This window comes from Dendronephthya gigantea, unplaced genomic scaffold (genome assembly GCF_004324835.1).
Source record: "Dendronephthya gigantea isolate DGI-Jeju-01 unplaced genomic scaffold, DenGig_1.0 000003F, whole genome shotgun sequence".
Lineage (NCBI taxonomy): Eukaryota > Metazoa > Cnidaria > Anthozoa > Malacalcyonacea > Nephtheidae > Dendronephthya > Dendronephthya gigantea.
This window is the reverse complement of record NW_021163013.1, coordinates 505,369-521,888: the sequence shown is the minus strand read 5'-3', so window position 1 is coordinate 521,888 and position 16,520 is coordinate 505,369. Positions and strand designations below refer to the sequence as shown.

The window sequence follows — 16,520 nt, the reverse complement described above, 5'->3', positions numbered from 1 at the left end:
TTGTGAAATTAATCAAATTCAAAGAAAAATGGATCGGAAACAACAATAAATCGAGGAAAAATTACTACAAACAAACAAAAAGAAAAGTTAAAGAAGTATAAAGAGTTTTGTATCTTTATCATGAAAAAAAACATAGACATGATAGTAAAATTCGAGGGGATCTTCGAGGGTACCCCTGATCAGAGGATTTGGGACGCTATAGAAAACTTCGACTTATCACTTTTTGACGAGTAATATAAGTAATGAAATAGTGATGAAAATAATCATAATGACTCGATATTACAAGTAACAATATAAACAGGTATCACCGTATCATTAAAGTCGGAGATACCTACGGGCAATCCTTCATTTTTGATATTGGGCTTCGTTGGTCGGATTTAGGTGAAAAAGATCAGAAGGCGTGCAAATTCGTACGGACGAAAATCCACAAACTATCGTTTGGGGTGCCGCGGGGCGTCAAGGCATTTCATATCTCCCAGTTAGAAGCAATCACGGAGAATTTCTACAGGAGAATAAAAAAGAACCCAAACTCTACGATTTCTTACAAAGGCGGGATAAATGATAAGGATTTTTTAAGAAAACTAAGATTCCCCTCAATTCATTTGGAATGCTTTGGTTGTCCCAAAGCAGATAAATTATTTGATCAGCTGGGCCGGTTGGAGACCTGCGGGAACCATTTGGATGTCTGGGCGTATCAACACTGCGCAAAAGTTGAGGTTGAGGCCTTCGCGATGTGGCTGGAGAAGATGTAATGAAAAAGACGCAATGACACAAACTGAGAGTCATCCGGTCTCACCTTACATTTCGCCCGACGCTTTGGCCTTCGACTTCAGCAAATTACGATCTGGCCCGCCAAAGCCCCGCTATTGTGAATCAGAATACCGCTGTATTCCGGCTGGGTACGAAACAGAATTTGGTGAAATCAACCAAAGTCAAAGCAAAATGAACCGCAAACAAAAAGAGGCCGAAAGATCAAGAAAAAATTATCACAAAAAGAAAGAAAAACTACAGAAATATATAGACTTCTGCCTATACATGATGAGGGAGAACATCGATTTCGTGCTTAAATTCGAGGAAATCCACGTGGGTACTCCTGAACAGAGGTTTTGGGACGCCATCGAGAACTTCGATACATCATTCTTGGACGAACAGTAACAAAATAATATAGACGGATCATAACATATAATAGCGTAGTAATACAAGTATAATAAGCAAATAATACGCAAAAGTTGAGGTTGAGGCCTTCGCGATGTGGCTGGAGAAGATGTAATGAAAAAGACGCAATGACACAAACTGAGAGTCATCCGGTCACCTTACATTTCGCCCGACGCTTTGGCCTTCGACTTCAGCAAATTACGATCTGGCCCGCCAAGCCCGCTATTGTGAATCAAAATACCGCTGTATTCCGGCTGGGTACGAAACAGAATTTGGTGAAATCAACCAAAGTCAAAGCAAAATGAACCGCAAACAAAAAGAGGCCAAAAGATCAAGAAAAAATTATCACAAAAAGAAAGAAAAACTACAGAAATACATAGACTTCTGCCTATACATGATGAGGGAGAACATCGATTTCGTGCTTAAATTTGAGGAAATCCACGTGGGTACTCCTGAACAGAGGTTTTGGGACGCCATCGAGAACTTCGATACATCATTCTTGGACGAACAGTAACAAAATAATATAGACGGATCATAACATATAATAGCGTAATAATACAAGTATAATAAGCAAATAATACGCAAAAGTTGAGGTTAAGGTCTTCGCGATGTGGCTGGAGAAGATGTAATGAAAAAGACGCAATGACACAAACTGAGAGTAATCCGGTCTCACCTTACATTTCGCCCGACGCTTTGGCCTTCGACTTCAGCAAATTACGATCTGGCCCGCCAAAGCCCCGCTATTGTGAATAAAAATACCGCTGTATTCCGGCTGGGTACGAAACAGAATTTGGTGAAATCAACCAAAGTCAAAGCAAAATGAACCGCAAACAAAAAGAGGCCGAAAGATCAAGAAAAAATTATCACAAAAAGAAAGAAAAACTACAGAAATACATAGACTTCTGCCTATACATGATGAGGGAGAACATCGATTTCGTACTTAAATTTGAGGAAATCCACGTGGGTACTCCTGAACAGAAGTTTTGGGACGCCATCGAGAACTTCGATACATCATTCTTGGACGAACAGTAGAAAAAAAATATAGACGGATCATAACATATAATAGCGTAGTAATACAAGTATAATAAGCAAATAATACGCAAAAGTTGAGGTTGAGGCCTTCGCGATGTGGCTGGAGAAGATGTTATGAAAAAGACGCAATGACACAAACTGAGTGTCATCCGGTCTCACCTTACATTTCGCCCGACGCTTTGGCCTTCGACTTCAGCAAATTACGATCTGGCCCGCCCAAGCCCCGCTATTGTGAATCAGAATACCGCTGTATTCCGGCTGGGTACGAAACAGAATTTGGTGAAATCAACCAAAGTCAAAGCAAAAATGAACCGAAAACAAAAAGAGACCGAAAGATCAAAGAAAAATTACTATAAACAGAAGGAAGATCTGAAGAAATACAAAGACTTCTACCTATACATGATGAAGGAAAACATTGATTTGGTGGTTGAATTTGAGGGAATCCACATGGGTACTCCAGAACAGAGGATTTGGGACGCGATTGAAAACTTTTACCTAACACTTTTGGACGAAAAGTAAAATAAAATATACTCTTCGCAAATTCTTACTGTGTCATAAGTAAACCGGCATTTGTGTAATTTTAGTAAATTGCTGTCAAACTGTTACGCAAGGCTTTATTGAGTTCAGAGATATGCATATAAAATTAGCTGTAAAAATAGGAATATCAATAGCATGACAGGGATTAGTGAATGATTTTTGTCACAAGATGCCTGAGTAAATATAATTTCGGCCCATTCGCAATCATTAATCACATTTCCTTTTCATGCATGACATTTCGTGGGATTGAATAAAATAGTAAGGTGAAAATATCAATCATCCTGTCAGAACGTGCGCATCTGGATCAACAGTCGTATGTCGTTGCCAACTTTAACTGTCAATTTGAAAATATGCATGCTTGAGGCAGCTGCGAAGCTCTTATGTCAATCAACTGTGTTTTTTATAATGCGCGGTCAAGCATTTTAAGGATTACGTCAGAGAAAGTTTAAATCGATTAAAATAGTAGAATAAATAGTTAAGTTATAAAATAAGGTTCACAGAAACAATGTTTGATAATTTTAATGCTTGTTGACGATAAATATTTTAAGTTGCGAACATTAGAAAGTATTGATCGATAGAGCTAAAGACCAACTCGACTAGTGCGACAAAGCCTTATACAAACAAGATATGAGAGCTGGAACGAGCTTCTAACGCCAACCCACATTTCTAACTAACAACGCTGATTGGTTGGATAAGGATCAGCCCACTCTGGTTGATGACGTTTACAGTTGTCCCTCAACCGTGACTATAAAAGGGCGTGCACAACACCCCAACCTTCAGTGGACTAGCTTAGCAAAAAGCATATGAAACGTTAGGAAGCTCAACCTTACAGGACAGACAACCAAGACAAGAACTCAAAAACGACGAAGATCAGAAGATCAAGTGAAGAGTAGAGAATCCAGAAAAGAAACTGAACATTATTGAACTTTAGTAAAACCATTGTAAAGATCTCCTACCTCGTGCATAGAAGAATTAAAAACTATATAACAATTTCACCAGACCTGACGCCGGACTGATCAAATGAATGAATTACATGGCTTTTTATCAGATAATGCCGATATTTTTTCGCAAGGCACAAATGATTTAGGCAGAACTTCAATTGTTAAACATCAAATTTTCACTGATGGTTCTCCACCTATAAGACAGAGACCATATCGTACTGCACCAACACAACGTGAAACTATAACGGAACATATCCAAGCAATGCTTGAGGCTGACATTATTGAGCATTCAGTTAGCCCGTGGGCAAGTCCAGTAGTGCTCGTAAAGGAAAAAGACGGTTCAACTCGCTTTTGTGTCGATTACAGAAAATTTAATGCGGTAGCAAAAAAGGACTCTTACCCTTTACCAAATTTTCAAGAATCTTTGGACTTATTAGGCCAAACACAATTCTTTACCACCTTAGATTTGTTTTCTGGATATTGGCAGGTAGAAATGGACGAATCGTCCAAAGAACTAACAGCATTCACCACTTATGACGGCCTATATCAATTCAATGTGCTTCCTTCGGATTATGTAACGTACCATCTACGTTTCAGCGATTGATGGAAAATGTTTTACGCGGATTGAATTGGAAAATATGTGTAATATACATCGATGACATAATTATATTCTCCCATTCCTTTCAGGAACATTTACATCTTTTGAATTTGGTATTTTCGCGCCTTATACAAGCAAATATTAAACTTAAGTCTGCTAAATGCCATTTTGCATTTCTCAAAGTAAAATACTTGGGCCACATAGTTTCGCGAGAAGGAATTCAGCCAGATCCGGATAAGATTTAGTGCAGTAAAAGACTTTCCTGTTCCAAAAAAGGTTAAGGATGTTCGTAGTTTTCTTGGCCTAGCTAACCGGCTATTATCGTCGTTTTGTGAAAGATTTTTCGAAAATTGCCAAAGCGCTTACACGCAACTACTTCATATAAATGTAAAATTCCAGTGGACGGATGCGTGTCAAACAGCTTTCGATATTTTATAGACGGCATTAATATTAGCTCCAATTCTATGTTACCCTGATTTCACAAAACGGTTCATTAACGTTAGAGCTCCGCTGCAAGGAGCTCGGTATGATCAAAGTGAGAGATATCTACGGGCAATCCTTCTTCTTCGATATTGGGCTTCGTTAGTCGGACTTAACCGAAAAAGACCAGAAGGCGTGCAAGTTCGTGCAAAAGAAAATCCACAAACTGCCGTTTGGGGTGCCGCGGGGTGTCAAGACATTCGATATCTCGCAGTTAGAAGCAATCGTGGAGAATTTCTACAGGAGAATAAAAAAAGAACCCAAACTCTACGATTGCCTACATAGGCGGAATAATTGAAAGGGATTTTTTAAGAAAACTAAGATTCCCCTCAATTAATTTGGAATGCTTTGGTAGTCCCAAAGCAGATAAATTATTTGATCAGCTGGGCTGGTTGGAGACCTGCGGGAACCATTTGGATGTCTGGGCGTATCAACACTGCGCAAAAGTTGAGGTTGAGGCCTTCGCGATGTGGCTGGAGAAGATGTAATGAAAAAGACGCAATGACACAAACTGAGAGTCATCCGGTCTCTCCTTACATTTCGCCCGACGCTTTGGCCTTCGACTTCAGCAAATTACGATCTGGCCCACCCAAGCCCCGCTATTGTGAATCAAAATACTGCTGTATTCCGGCTGGGTACGAAACAGAATTTGGTGAAATCAACCAAAGTCAAAGCAAAATGAACCGCAAACAAAAAGAGGCCGAAAGATCAAGAAAAAGATATCACAAAAAAAAAGAAAAACTACAGAAATACATAGACTTCTGCCTAAACATGATGAGGGAGAACATCGATTTCGTACTTAAATTCGAGGAAATCCACGTGGGTACTCCTGAACAGAGGTTTTGGGACGCCATCGAGAACTTCGATACATCATTCTTGGACGAACAGTAACAAAATAATATAGACGGATCATAACATATAATAGCGTAGTAATACAAGTATAATAAGCAAATAATACGCAAAAGTTGAGGTTGAGGCCTTCGCGATGTGGCTGGAAAAGATGTAATGAAAAAGACGCAATGACACAAACTGAGAGTCATCCGGTCTCACCTTACATTTCGCCCGACGCTTTGGCCTTCGACTTCAGCAAATTACGATCTGGCCCGCCCAAGCCCCGCTATTGTAAATCAGAATACCGCTGTATTCCGGCTGGGTACGAAACAGAATTTGGTGAAATCAACCAAAGTCAAAGCAAAATGAACCGCAAACAAAAACAGGCCGAAAGATCAAGAAAAAATTATCACAAAAAGAAAGAAAAACTACAGAAATACATAGACTTCTACCTATACATGATGAGGGAGAACATCGATTTCGTGCTTAAATTCGAGGAAATCCACGTGGGTACTCCTGAACAGAGGTTTTGGGACGCCATCGAGAACTTCGATACATCATTCTTGGACGAACAGTAACAAAATAATATAGACGGATCATAACATATAATAGCGTAGTAATACAAGTATAATAAGAAAATAATACGCAAAAGTTGAGGTTGAGGCCTTCGCGATGTGGCTGGAGAAGATGTAATAAAAAAGACGCAATGACAAACTGAGAGTCATCCGGTCTCACCTTACATTTCGCCCGACGCTTTGGCCTTCGACTTCAGCAAATTACGATCTGGCCCGCCCAAGCCCCGCTATTGTGAATAAGAATACCGCTGTATTCCGGCTGGGTACGAAACAAAATTTGGTGAAATCAACCAAAGTCAAAGCAAAAATGAACCGAAAACAAAAAGAGACCGAAAGATCAAAGAAAAATTACTATAAACAGAAGGAAGATCTGAAGAGATACAAAGACTTCTACCTATACATGATGAAGGAAAACATTGATTTGGTGGTTAAATTTCAGGGAATCCACATGGGTACTCCAGAACAGAGTACTTGGAACGCGATTGAGAACTGACACATCACTCTTGGACGAACAGTAAAATAAAATATACTCTTCGCATTTTCTTACTGCGTGATAAGTAAACCAGCATTTGTGTAATTCAAGTAAATTGCTGTCAAACAAACATATTGTGCGTATTTACGCTTCATTATTATGCATTGTTTACTCCATTCCTTAAACGCCCTCGCATTATTCTGTTACGCGAGGCTTTATTATGTTTAGTTATATGCATATTAAAATAATATAAAAATAAAAAATATCACCTGACACGCATGGATGAGTAATTGATTATTGCCACAAAATGGATGGGTAAATATAATTTTGGCCTTTCGCAAATATCAATTATTTTTCCTTCTGCAAGCTTGACAGTTTGGGTGAATAATTAATGGAGTATTAGTTTTAGTGTCGATCAGTTTGACCAATCTGTTGTTATTAGGTAAACAGTGGGTTTGGGTAAACATGTAAAGTTTACATACCTTAAAAACCCAAGCGAAGCGAAATTTTATCTTAAAAACAGGATGCCTTAGGCAGCTGCAAAGTTCTCATGTCAATCAAATGTGTTTTTTATAATGCGCGGTCGAGCATTTTAAGGATTACGTCAGAGAAAGTTTTATTCGATTAAAATAGTAAAATAAATAGTTAAGTTATAAAATAAGGTTCACAGAAACAATGTTTGATAATTTTAATGCTTGTTGATGATAAATATTTTAAGTTGTGAATATTTGAAAGTATTGATCGATAGAGCTAAAGACCAACTCGATTAGTTCGTCAACGCCTTATACAAACAAGATATGAGAGCTGGAACGAGCTTCGAACGCCAACCCCCATTTCTAACTAACAACGCTGATTGGTTGGATAAGGATCAGCCCACTCTGGTTGATGACGTTTACAGATGTCCCTCAACCGTTACTATAAAAGGGCGTGCACAACACCCCAACCTTCAGTGGACTAGCGGAGTAAAAAGCATATGAAACGTTAGGAAGCTCAACCTGACAGAACAGACAGCCAAGACAAGAACAGAAAACGACGAAGTTCCGAAAGGACGAATATTTGAAGAGAAGAGAGGAAAGGACGAAGCCAGAAACTAACATTAATGAACATTATAGTTAATCCATTGTAAAGATCTCCTACCTTGCGTAAATAGAAGAAATAAAAACTACATAACAATTCTATTCGCGCGGGGAGTTCACGCATAGCTTCGGGAAAATTCAACAGCTTCCGATGTCCCGCATGGGATCCACGCGGATCATCACTGCCAGCATTCTGAGGGTAAATGGAAAAGAATATAGCGGATGCATTGCAACGTCGTGTTGTACAGCACTGCAATGCAATGCGCGTGGCACTAAGCTGTGCAATACCGAGATAATTCCTCTGGATGTTTCTCCCAATATACCACCAATTCACATCCTTTGGTGAACACTAGGTGGAGATGGCATAAGAAATCATATTATCCCAATACGAAAATGCCGGGATGAAAGTGGTTATAATCATTTATACCTGTTTAACTATTTTATATATTTCTATTCAATAAGCTATATGCATTTTATAATAATATTGCATATAACAGAAAAACTGTCGATTAGATTTGCCACCTTTCATGGGTGACAATGATTTTGTGCTTTGTTTTTTAGCTTACAATACTTTCTCTAAGTCATTCACTAGTTTTTGTGGAGATGGAGACTTATGTCAGTACCAGTTTGATCTACAGGGTGGAAAGAAAGCAAAATGGGGTGCAGTGTGATCGTTGTTTGCCAAGATTTCACTTACACTGTGGTGTTTATCTTTTCCGACGAAGAAACGCAAGAAATATATGGAAAAACGCAGGATCCGCATACCTCAAACGTGCCCACTCAGCCATTTAAAAATTTCGTGCAGGAACGGCCTTATCAACGCTATATGATGAGATAATAAGAGAGCAGGAAACCCTAGGTATAATAGAGAGGGTGGGGGAACTGGAGACAAAGGAAAAGGTACATTATTGACCCCATCAAGCAGTGACTGTCTTAATGACTGTCTGCATGCTTGTGGGCTCTTCACTGAAGCCGTTGTTGTTTGATATATTGTTAAGGTTTAGAGAGAACCCAGTAGTGTTGATGAACAGTAGTTCAACATTGTAAAGATCCAACGACCTCACGTAGAAATAAAAGCCAATTAACAATTTGGAGAACGGAACGGCCTTATGAACGCTACAGTGGAACCATACGTCCGGTATATTCCAGTAGTGTTCGTACCAACGAGTCAAACAACCCCGACAGCATTGATATGTAGCAACTCAAACTACGACAGCGCTAAAGACAAAAGTTGCAATGACACAAACTGAGAGTCATCCGGTCTCACCTTACATTTCGCCCGAGGCTTTGGCCTTCGACTTCTGCAAATTACGATCTGTCCGCCCAAGCCCTGCTATTGTGAATCAGAATACCGCTGTATTCCGGCTGGGTACGAAACAGAAGTTGGTGAAATCAACCAAAGTCAAAGAAAAAATGAACCGAAAACAAAAAGAGACCGAAAGATCAAAGAAAAATTACTATAAACAGAAGGAAGAACTGAAGAAATACAAAGACTTCTACCTATACATGATGAAGGAAAACATTGATTTGGTGGTTAAATTTGAGGGAATCCACATGGGTACTCCAGAACAAAGGATTTGGGACGCGATTGAAAACTTTGACCTAACACTTTTGGACGAACAGTAAAATAAAATATACTTTTTAATAAACAAAATATGAGAGCTGAAACGAGCTCTAACGCCAACCCACATTTCTAACTTACAACGCTGATTGGTTGAATAAGGATCAGCCCACTCTGGTTGATGACGTGTGCAAGTTTCCCTCTACCGTTACTACAAAAGGGCGTGCACAACACCCGAACCTTCAGTGGACTAGCGGAGTAAAAAAGCGTGTGAAACGTCAGAGAAGCTCGACATTACTGAACCAACGACAAAAGACAGGACAGAAAACAAGGAGAATCCGAAAGGACAAAGAATCCGAAGAGAAAAAGAAGACCAAGAAGAGAACATTAGTAAACATTAGTTAACCTATTGTAAAGATCTCCTACCTCGCGTAGAAGATAAAAACACCTTTTTAACACTTAGATTAACCTTGGACCTCTTAATGACTGTTCACGCGTATATCATACTGCATTATATAAGTTTACTGACTATTCAAATTGCGAACACGACATGCACCTAAGTCATTCCAAAGTTAAATGTCTCGAAAAGTAAAGTAAATTACTTGCGCACGAGTTAAAATATTTTGAAGAATAATTATGACGTATAGCGGTATACATAAAAATTGCCGTTGAAAAAAATTCAAGTTGAAAAATATTATCAAGGATAGTCATGAAGAAAAGTTTAATGATCCCAGAGTTGTTAACCAAAGCCAGCGCGATCAAGATAGGTCGTATACGCAAGAAATAGGCCGCCAGGTGAAGAAAGAAAGCTTGAAGGAAATACACCGTATTTTACATTTATATAATTGTTACGAGACGCTTAGAAAATGTTTAAATAGTATTGCAAAAAAATAAAAGGTCAATATCGATCAGGAAATTACATGGGGAACACTTCACCGAGCATGACATGAAAGTAAATATTATAGTGGCCCTTCGCAATCACACAAAATTGCTTTTCCTGTCGTGTAATGACAGTCCATGGGATTTTCAGCGAAACAATTGTATGCCGTGCAAAGTTCAAGTATCACGATTCGAGGACATAAGTTCTAGGCGGATACTAGCTTGGTTCAAACATTTCTTTGTTATATTTTGCGCGGTTAAGCACTTAAGGATAACGTGACGAAAAGCTTAATTCGATAAAATTATTAGTGAACATATATAGCTTCAGTTGTACGATTTGGTTCACAGGGTTATTGATTGATGTAATTTTACTAGAAGTTGATGATAAATATTTTAAATTGTGAACAAGTTTTAACATTGATCAATTAAACAAGACCAACACGCACCAGCGCCCTGAAGTAAACAAAACATGCGAGCTACTGTAGACCGAGCTTTTAAACGCCAACCTACATTTCTAACGTACAACGCTCGTTGCTTATTTATGGATCACCTCACTTTGCAGATAGCGCGTATACAGATCTTTTGAAAGTGAACTCAGCATCGACTATTGTTGTACACAATACTAGGTTTTACGTGCAGTATTGATCATAATTCCGTGGCAAGAAATTTTGATGCACCTTCTTGCAACCATTTCAAAATCAACCGAGTGGTTCACTGTAACCTATCTTTGCTTTAACGCTCTCAAATTTCACACCAGCAAGACACGAACTAGGCATGCATTGTTGTACCAAAAGGAAGGCACTTGCCTTTCAACGCGAGTTTGAATGCTCAGTGTAAACACTTTCACATGTGCTAAATCAATTCTTTTTACCAAGAAATACTAACAACGGCAAATTTCACAGTAGCAAGACACGAACTAAGCATGCATTGTTGTAGCAAAACGTAGGCACTTGCGTTTCAATGCGAATTTGAATGCTCGGTGTAACACTTTCACATGTGCTAAATCAATCATTTTTACGAAGAAACACTCACCACGGCATAACTCAACCTCGTTGCGGATGTCGGTAAAGAAATAAAGCATTTCGACATATTTTAGTTGCTTTTTTTTAAGAATCGGTAAATGTTTCAGCCAGATTTTTTAGAAGTCACGACGAGGAAACTGTTCAAGAACTTTAAATATATACGCGGAAATTGCCAAGTTTAACATGTGCATTAAAACAAAACTAGAATGAATATAGGCATATCACTTACCGCGACTTGAACTGTAGCCCAGGATTATTTCAATATAACGTTTTTGGATAAGAATCGTTCCAAATAATTCACGGTCTTGGCATCAACAGTTTTGATCCGTTTCTCTTCTCCTCAGTTTCTCGTTTTTTGCTTCAAATCACCATTGCATACTGTATTTGTCCATCAATGTCATTCCTTATGATGAAGTTTTCAATATCGTCTGTCATTTTGCTTTTTTTGACAGTTTCTTTGATTTCTTTTTCACTTTTTTCTTAACTTTCTTGGTGGTCACCGACATACCCAAATTCTGATCACATTCACTATGTATCTCTTCAAATCGTGGTTGTAAAGATTTACTTTGCTCATCGCCTGAATCGTATTTTCGCTTTCTGGTGGAACATTTTAATGAAACAATCTCACTTTGTAAAGTTAATTTTTCTTTGATCACTTCATCACAACCATTGTGGTTAAGTACATCAATGTCCGTCTTATCTTGAATAGGCAATGATGACAACGACTTTCTTGAACGTTTCTTTCTCTTCATCTTTATTTTTTCACAGGGATTGCTGCAGATGATAAAAGATAAAAGGTAAGATATATTAACTAGTAAAATGAAAGTGTTTACAAAGAGCAAACACAAATTATCGTATTTACTCATAGAATAATAGTCACAACTGTTATTGCTTGTCTTTTACCAAATGTACACTTCCCCTATTCGTTTAGCTTAGTACAAAAACCTGTAGTAAGGATTTATTTTTTATGCGAAAATTTTTCTTCAGGGGACAGTCACAATTAACATTTTCAACTTTCAAGCAAACTATAGTTGTGGGAGTTGAACAAACATTCTGCACTACATGGGGTTATAAGTATTTTGAAGTTCCATTCTGTGTTTCATTGGCAACATTCTTGTTTGTAAAGAAAAAAAAATAGGAAACTTACTCTTCGCCTTCTTGATCAGCAACCCTTTTTAACTTCCCACTCAATTTATGACCATGTCGGGCAGACCTTAAAATAAAATACAATTTACACCATTAGTGGGGCTATAAGTACAGACCTAAATTTCAATGCTAGCCAGTTAGGTAAATTCAAGTACCATTCCCAAACCTTAGTTGAAATCCCAACAAATTTAGTTGAAGACATTTTTTGCATAAAAAATGGCCATAGGATTTTCAACTTATGAAAAGCAGACTTACTTATGAGCTGTTCTCCCACCACAAGCTTTGAATATTTCCTCATCTGTAAAACTGGAAAAAATAGAGGAAACTTCATGTAAGGAATGAATGGTGTGTAATGTGTAACCTGCACAAACCCCTGAACATGGAGTATCATCTATCACAACTATTTTGAAACAGACCCATTGACATGTGTGTCAGACTTTTATGCAATGTAAAATTCTCCAATCTGCAAACTGCTTGGGTAATAAGGATCATAGCATGCAAAGTTAACTAATACTTTCCACATACTTGGTTGTTACTTCAGGAGTTTCCAGTGTGGATGGAGGAAATGCATCACCATCATTTGTGGCCTTGATTCAAAATTTTAAATAAATGGGATTTAGTAATTTTACCAAATTTGCTAAAGCAAAGCTCAGAATCGTGACGGTTTGTCAATCAAGGAGAAGTCTTTATGTTGAAAAACAACAGATCATATGACCAAGAACATGAGATGGATGTTTCACTAATGCACAGTCCTATATTACAGGGGTGGATTCAGCACTAGTGCACAAATTTGCATCACAAAACAAAGTGGTTATTTTTTGCAGTTTTCTTGTGTCATGCAAATTAGTGCACTAGTGCTGGATCCACCCCTGCTATATTATCTGTGAATGTTCATATAATATCACAGAATTTTTTTCTTCATGATGCAGGGTAAAAATTTAAAGCATACAGTTAGTACATGCAATATTGCACCTTAACAAATCTTCCATAATACAATTCTTTTCTTTTAACTCTCCATAACTTCTTTGGTCTCACAATATCATTTGAACCATCGTCCTTCTTGGAAACTTGTACCCCTTTCTACAAAAGTATAAAAAACACTTCAGTTCTGCTACTGAAATGTTGTTGATAATACATAAAAGAAGGTTCAACCATTGGTATGACTGCATCATTAAAATGCCACCTGGGTTTTCCAGGCACACTGGTTTCTCCTCTTGCTAAAAGTACCACTATTCCATAACTACTAATTATTTGGTCAGCAGTACACATAACTTGTCAAATGACCTTGCCTGAAATTATGGCAAGCCTTACAATAATAATGTAAAAAAACACGAAATGAATGTTAATGCATTTCTCTGTGTGTGTATTTCTACCATTAAGAGCAGTGCAAATATCAATTCAATCATGTACCATAATATATTGTTGGTCTAATATTCAATGTAGTACCTCAGATTGCTCAACCACAATATTACTGGCAGCTTTGTTAAATAATTGGTCCCACCAGTTGTTTGTAAACTCTTTTCCAACATCAAAACCCACCTAAAAAGGATGGTGTAAAAATACACTTCATGTTACTATTTTACAGTAGGTATAATTCAACAACACTTGCATCAGTTGCATGTTTTTTATTAAACATTTTAGGAACTACAACTCAGCTGATTTAGCTGCAATAATGCACATAGCAATCAATTTACACTAGTTGTTACCCTGCTGTTACAGACAGCTTCAGAAAATCAATAACTACTGTATACTCTCCATAATAAAAAATATAATTCTTATTGTATTATTAAGAAAACATCTACAATATGTACACACCCCCAATTTGTTATTTTTCACACCAACTTTGATTGCATTAGCTCTACCACTCTCATCTTTACCAAGTCCTTTGCCTAAAACATCGAAAATGATATATGTAACTGTTAGGAAAACTCATGACCATGGCTACACAATAGGACAGTGTATCGGCTAATGTGTTGGGAATTTAAGCTTGACACATTTTAAGGCATCAACCAATAACAGTCTGACACTGTATCTTGGAAAATGAAATTTTATTCCTCATTGTGTACTAAAAAATATCCATTTTACATTACCTCACTGACATGTCAGAAAAATTCATTGCCCAAAGCCCTTTTTTGGTCAAATCTAAGGCATGCTACAGAGTGGTTAATGATAAATGATTACATGTATATACATGTGGCAAATCAATTTCAAAAACAAGGAGTTAACTCCATTACAAAAATAAGCATCAAACATTAGGTTTATCTACCCAATAATCAAGCATCTAAATCTCCTGTTAACATCTAGGTCGAATGTCAAAATTAGATTCCTGACCAAATACATGCAAGAGATTTCACACAATTCCTTATTTTATGTGCATTATAATGTGTTTTATCTACATACGGTACAGGTATACAAATGTTTGTGCCTGCTACGGTACCTTTCATAATGAAACATGGAAAATACTGATTATCTTCATACCAGTGCTTATTAAAAATCAAAATTTTCATTCAGGGTAGCAGTATATTTTTCCATGGCAAATACACTTACAATTCAGGTGCATGTTGATAGGAGCTGGTTTGGAATAATTGGGTAGTGTTTGTTTGTCATTGCCATAAAGTTATGGTGCCAAAATGATTAAAAACATTGTAAAATTGTAATTTTTCACCAAAATATTTCAACTGTACAAAACATATACCGTACCAGCTATATACATATACACAATCAATGTTTCATTCTTCTGTAGTAAAATTGCAGTATACATATGAAGGAACCTGAAGTAACCATTTTGCCATGTAAGAGGAAATTGCCATATGACCTGGTGACTCACCAACCACAAAGAATCTTAGAATCTTAGTTTGGACTTTTATTATGCAGCCAAAATTATGAAATCAATTGACCAAATCCATCCACCCTTACTTTTTCATACTAATGTCTCAAATCTACAGTCATGTACATACCAAGGCAAAAAGGGAGTCTGGAATGCATTTGGAGATTGAGGCAATAGGTTATTATTTTAGGACTACAAATTAAAGGACCAAACTAACTAATAGAGGTGAACCTCAAAATAACTTATACTGTTATTCATCATCACAGGACATCTATACATTATGCGTTGGATACAATATGATACACTGACAGTAGAATTCTCATAGAAAAAGTATACCTTTTAAATAGAGGGAAATACTGTGAAATACTATGTTTTATGTATTGAAATTATGGGCGGTTGAGCAACTATTCAAAGCCAGTAATAGCATACATAGCCGCCAGGAATATAAAGCGTGCGTCATCAACTTTTGTCAACATTGTATAAAATGGCGCCACCAATATTTTTTTATCTAAAGGGACAGGGCCAAGGGTCTCTCGCAACGGTTTCTCAAGCCTTAAAAAAACGGGCAATTTTCGAAGCAGTCCGACACGTTTTGCTGCGATAGGGTTAAACGCGGAGATGAAATTGGAAAACCAGTGGAAAACGGACCTAGCAAACAATCGCCGTTCAAGCAATGGCGGACAAAACGCATGCTGAGACGAAATATATTTGTAGATGGCCCCCAACACTATTAATTTCCATCTAAAACCAACTTCACAATTGACACTAAGCAAATTTTCAGCTTTTAGAACATCGAATTCTGCAAAAGCTTCGGCTTAGAAGAGGAATTTTCAGCTTTGAAAATCCGTTAAAAGTTAAAACCGCACCGTTGTTGCGAAGGAGGGTTCAGCTCAAGGCGCTTTGCCTTTCCCCTAGGGTTTTTTTTTTGCTATTTCCACGTGTATTGTTTTGCTGTGTACATTATGTGAAGAACGTATTGATCACAGATCAAGTACTGATCTGTAAAACGAAACAAGCTTTACTAAATATGAAATAAACGCCAAAATATCGGAGCATTAAACAAACATTCAAACTGATGACTTGAACATCAAGAAATACTGTGCTTTTTAAATTCAGATACACCTACGGACCTACCTTCGCTCCATCCATGTTTCTGAAGTTGATTCTTAGCGAAATCCAAGCCACAATTATATCTTTCTGAAACGGCTGTCTCTTCATCTCCTTGCCTTTCGTCTTTGACCATAACCACCGCCCTACGAGTCGTTCGGGCTTCGCTTGTGACAAAATATATAAGACCTCGTGAGAAACGCCAGTAAAACAAACAAAGATGATTGACAAGTGACAACAACTTTATACAGAAATGAATCAAATGATAGTAGGTAGAATAG

At 37.6% G+C, this 16,520-nt stretch overlaps 1 protein-coding gene across 1 annotated transcript; it reads right to left on the bottom strand.

Annotated features, from left to right (window-relative positions):
* Window positions 1-11,259: 11,259 nt before the first annotated feature.
* Window positions 11,260-16,492, bottom strand: LOC114540546 (G patch domain-containing protein 4-like). Its single transcript, XM_028560667.1, has 8 exons — window positions 16,267-16,492; window positions 14,121-14,194; window positions 13,752-13,844; window positions 13,278-13,385; window positions 12,831-12,892; window positions 12,561-12,611; window positions 12,307-12,372; window positions 11,260-11,933 (listed from the first exon to the last, which is right to left on the bottom strand). Exons 1-8 carry the CDS (start codon window positions 16,373-16,375, stop codon window positions 11,591-11,593), a joined length of 906 nt encoding a protein of 301 aa, XP_028416468.1. The 5' UTR covers window positions 16,376-16,492; the 3' UTR covers window positions 11,260-11,590.
* Between the last annotated feature and the right edge of the window lie 28 nt (window positions 16,493-16,520).